The 4,696-nt window shown below is 40.0% G+C and overlaps 1 protein-coding gene across 1 annotated transcript; it reads right to left on the bottom strand.

Moving 5' to 3' along the window:
* Positions 1 to 471: 471 nt before the first annotated feature.
* Positions 472 to 4,373, bottom strand: LOC147641950 (peptidyl-prolyl cis-trans isomerase CYP20-1-like). The gene is made up of 6 exons (XM_086801479.1): positions 4,215 to 4,373; positions 3,472 to 3,547; positions 2,323 to 2,370; positions 1,038 to 1,244; positions 867 to 942; positions 472 to 764 (listed from the first exon to the last, which is right to left on the bottom strand). Exons 1-6 carry the CDS (start codon positions 4,287 to 4,289, stop codon positions 626 to 628), a joined length of 621 nt encoding a protein of 206 aa, XP_086657605.1. The 5' UTR covers positions 4,290 to 4,373; the 3' UTR covers positions 472 to 625.
* Positions 4,374 to 4,696: the final 323 nt, after the last annotated feature.

The following is a 4,696-nucleotide window of genomic DNA, read 5'->3' as shown; positions in this document are numbered from 1 at the left end:
TGAAAATCATACAGCAATTCTGCAACAGGCTCTGGCTTTATAAGAAGTGTTCAAACTCGCCAGTCCCCAAGTTCAAAACTTCCATTGCATGTGTGCGTGCATCTGTGTACGTGTGCACACATGGATGCGTGTGTGTAAAAACACACACCCATGCACACATGCATGAATGCACATGCACACAATGAAAGTTTTGAACTTGGTCTCGTGTGGCGAGTTTGAGCACTTCTTATAGGATGGAGCTTGTTGCAGAATTGCTGTGTGATTTTCCTTTGAGCTTTGCTCTGAAACATGTTGCAGGCATACATGCGAGTGTGCATGTCTAGTAGGCGCCGCGCGGGGGGGGGGGGGGGGGGGGGGGGGGGGGGGGGGAAGGGGGGACACATCACTTCTCTGTTGCACTTGCCGCCCAGTCTGATGGAAAGAGGAACTAAACCTCTGTCCTTAAAAAATCATAAGAACAAACGAACAAACTGACAGCAATTCTCTTGCATTTAAAATGAAGTACATAAGATTGTTGAAGGCACTCCCTTCAAAGTTTGTGCACCTCCAATACATCTTGTTAAGTTTGTAACCTACGTCTAAAAGCCTCATACACGTTCCTCATTAGTGAAGGCCATATTGCAAATCACAAGGGAAGCTCCCCACTGTCTGCAATGGTCACTATCCGCTTAGGAGTTCCACTTTGGGTACCCTCTGCTTCTACTTTATAGACTATGTCCATTCCACTTATTACCTTCCCAAAAACTACATGCCTACCATCCAACCTGCACAAGGGGGAAACAAAAAAGGTGTCAGTCATGTGCACATGATGCCATCCCATGAAATGCAGAGTAATAATTGCATGCACAAACTGCATCAGCACCCACCAGCTAGTTTTTACGGTTGTGATAAAAAATTGAGATCCATTTGTGTTGGAGCCGGCATTTGCCATGGATAGAACCCCTGTCATTTCCAGTTTCAATCAGCATAAAAATATATGATGAGCGTAGCATTTATCAGATTTCCACATGCAAACGAGAAATCAAGGCATGCTTCACCTGGAGCCGTATGTTTAATCTTGAAGTTTTCATCAGCAAACTTTGCGCCATAAATCGACTCTCCGCCTCTTCCATCACCCAATGTGAAGTCCCCACCCTGAATCATGAAGCTAGGAATGATGCGGTGGAACTTAGAGTCCTTAAAATGAAGGGCCTTACCACTAGTTCCTACTCCTTTCTCTCCCGTGCACAGGGCCCGGAAGTTCTCTGCAAGAAAACAAATCACATTGTTTAATTCTCCACATGTGACTACAAGAGTATTCAAAGCAAACTAGGGGCACGTGCACATCCTTTATAATGGCGTGTATCCGCAAATAACCATAGCAACACAGAAACGCGTTTCTTTCGAAAAGAAACATATGGGACGTTTCTTACAATAAGAAACGTTTCTTTCATAAAAAACGTGAGGTAGGGTTTTTTTAAAAAAAATTGACTTTAGCCTTAGCAAAGGTTTTAATGTTTTGACGTTTTCAATTCCCTGCTCGTTCCCTCTCTGTGTACTGCATTCTCTGATCTCTCTCTCTCTCTCTCTCTCTCTTTCTTCTTCCTTCCCTCTTCTTCTTCTTCTTCTTCTTCCCTCCCTCTTCTTCCTTCTTCTTCTTCTTCTTCTTCTCCTTTCTTTCTTCATCTTCTTCTCCTCCTCTTCTATTCTTCCTCTTCATCCCCATATCATTCTCAATTGAAAATTGAAATCTCCAATTTCTCCCAATTTGCAAACCCTAATTTTTCCCAATTATGGACTAAGCCCCATTTTTAAGCCGTTTCTCAAAATTTCCCCAATTTTGAGCAACTCCATCTGCTAAGTGACAATGACAAGTTGTAGCTTCTTACTACTTTAGTGTTGCTATAATGTTTAGGTATGAAGATAAAATTCTATATAAAAATACTAAAAACCTTTTAAAAAAACGGCGTTTCTTAGTTTGGCCTGAATTTTAGAAACGTTTCTTATGCGTTTCATACGTTTCCGTTTCATACGTTTTTGGCTGCTATGCAAATAACTACAAATTTGACAAGTAGCCACAAGTGGAGCCTGACTTTTAAAGTCATGCTGCCCACCACTCAAAGAGAAAATGGTAATATTAAAGAAAACCAAAGCGAAAAAAATATGCAGATACATTCTCACCCCACATTAGCGCAAACTTGATTGACTGAAGCTACAGGCAGATACTATCATATTCAATCTCAAAAGGACAAATATGAAGCAGACAAGCACAAAAGAACGTTGATCGATGCAACACCATGAATAGAGAATGACACATGAATCTGAAGTGAATTAGGAACAAACCTACAGTCTTTGGTACAGTTTTCCCGAACAAACCCATAACCACCCTTCCTGCATACCAAACACCAACACAAACGATGAGAACTGCATATAGCTTCCACAAGACAATCTTCAAAATTGCAAATAAATCACTCTGATATTCCTTTTTGCACATATGGCATAAACAAGACCACAATAAAGCAAAAACCAATATATGCACAACCTACCTTTTTAAAATGGAGATTGGTAACTCCTGGCAAGATGTCAAGGGGCCCAAATAGTCACAATGCAAGCTTGAGGTTATGATAAGCAGCAATATAAATTACCAAATATTAAAAAATGCAAATCATGATATCCACCATTTGCATCAATCAGTTAAACCCAATCATTGCATGCTGGAAAGCATCCAAGAATACATGCACACACCCATCATGTGGCTTGAAGCAAAACCATTACATCGGCTAAATAGATTCCAACTTTACAATGAGGCTGATAATGATAGCTTACAAATTCAAAGAGTTGGATTGGGCTCTTTCAATTCATATCTTTACAAAACTACTTATAAAACGTCCCCTATTCAATAAAAATTTGTAAACCGCTTTTCTCATGTGGCCCTTGCAACAAGTTCTCATCCATTTATGGTATTACCCAACAGTCAACTAGTAAAACCAAGCCTTACAAGCTCTTACTTAATTTATCCTTGCTAACATCTGCAAAACGCACACGTGCACACACACAGTACCTAAGCTTATTTTGTTACCCCCACCTAAACACACGCACGCACACACACACACACACACACACACACACGTGCGCACACATGCATGGCTGCCCGAACAGAGACCTCATCTTAAATATATATGTATACAATGAAAGACAGAAGGCCCTTATATAACAGACTACACTTGGATATTTTATTGTGCAATAACTTACTCCAAGCTTACCTACATCTAACAATTTGTGGCTGATTGCTTAAAACTGGATGACAGAAGAGATAGTCAAAAGAACACAACCATAAAAGCCTCCCTCTTTCACAAAATGTACACAATTTATAGTCACAATTTCATTCATGTAAGTGCAAACCAACTGGGAACTTACATGGCTTTCCTTATGAATGAACCACCTTAATCATAGCCAAAAAAACGATGTTGGGGCAGCAAAACAATTAATTACCCGCAGGCTTTCCATCGATTTCAACGTCGAAGAAAACCTTATGTGTTATCTCCTCCAGTTGTTCATTCTTTTTGGCCTGTCATTACGTCGACAACAATCAGACATGGCTATGGGTCGTGCGTAAAGCTTGTGAAGTCTCTGATGCTTGAGAACTCCAGGAAAAACACGTTGTCACTTAAAGGTCAAATGCTTAGGTTAGGAGGCATCTAGATCCACATCATATTGCAGACAGAAATGTATGCATACATTCCTAAACCCTCAGCGTCCTATTTCCTGGTCTGCTGTCCTTGTACCAGGAGTTTACTCTCTCTCTCTCTCTCTCTTATATATATATATATATATATATATATATATATATATATATATATATATATGTATGTATGTATGTATGTATGTATGTATGTATGTATGTATGTATGTACAGAGTTCTTCACCACTCACACACACATACAAACTCTTGCACCCTTTGCATCCTATTACCTTGTCCGCTGTCCTTGTACCACTCTCTCTCTCTCTCTCTCTCTCTCTCTCTCTCTACACCGTTCTTCGCCACTCTCTCGCACACACACATCCAGACTTTTGCACGCTTTCATGAACAACTCTGCTACCTCACAACTTTTGGATCCGAGAAAGGCGGCACGCACATACACATACACGCATTCGATCCAGAGCCCAAAACAAAAACACACGGATCCAAAGCCTGCCGGCGTTCTTCATTTGTTAAAAGGCGCTTGAGGGCATACCTGAGCTGAGAGACAAGAAGCGAGGGCTAATATTGAAGCCAGGCACACGGTGATCAAGATCCTGCATTTCTCCATGCTTCTCTCTCTCTCTCTCTCTCTCTCTCTCTAGTGTGTTCAGAATTATAGTGGCCTTGGTAGGGTGCCCAAGAACGAAAAGGGTCTACGCTTTTTTTCGGGTGTCTTCAACATTAATTAAAATTTTTTGTGTCTTTTGATTAAAATTTTCCAAGATGTATAACCTTTGAGTAACCTTAGTGTAGAAAATAAATTTTCTCATAACACTAAGGTGTAAGGTTCGTTTAATATTTTTTATCAAGTTTATTTTTTCAAGTCTTTTAAATCTGCTTCGAATTGTAATCCTTCCACCTCGGAAAAAAACCAGCATCAAGACATAGACAAAAAGAACATAGTGAGAACCAAAAAAATACACAAAACGAAAGCAGAAAAATATTATAGCAGGCTCGGAATTTTAAAATTTACAA

The sequence above is a fragment of the Cibotium barometz genome, chromosome 1 (genome assembly GCF_041138505.1).
Source record: "Cibotium barometz isolate CiBa-2024 chromosome 1, ASM4113850v1, whole genome shotgun sequence".
Taxonomy (NCBI): Eukaryota; Viridiplantae; Streptophyta; class Polypodiopsida; order Cyatheales; family Cibotiaceae; genus Cibotium; species Cibotium barometz.
This window is presented reverse-complemented; position numbering and strand designations above follow the sequence as displayed.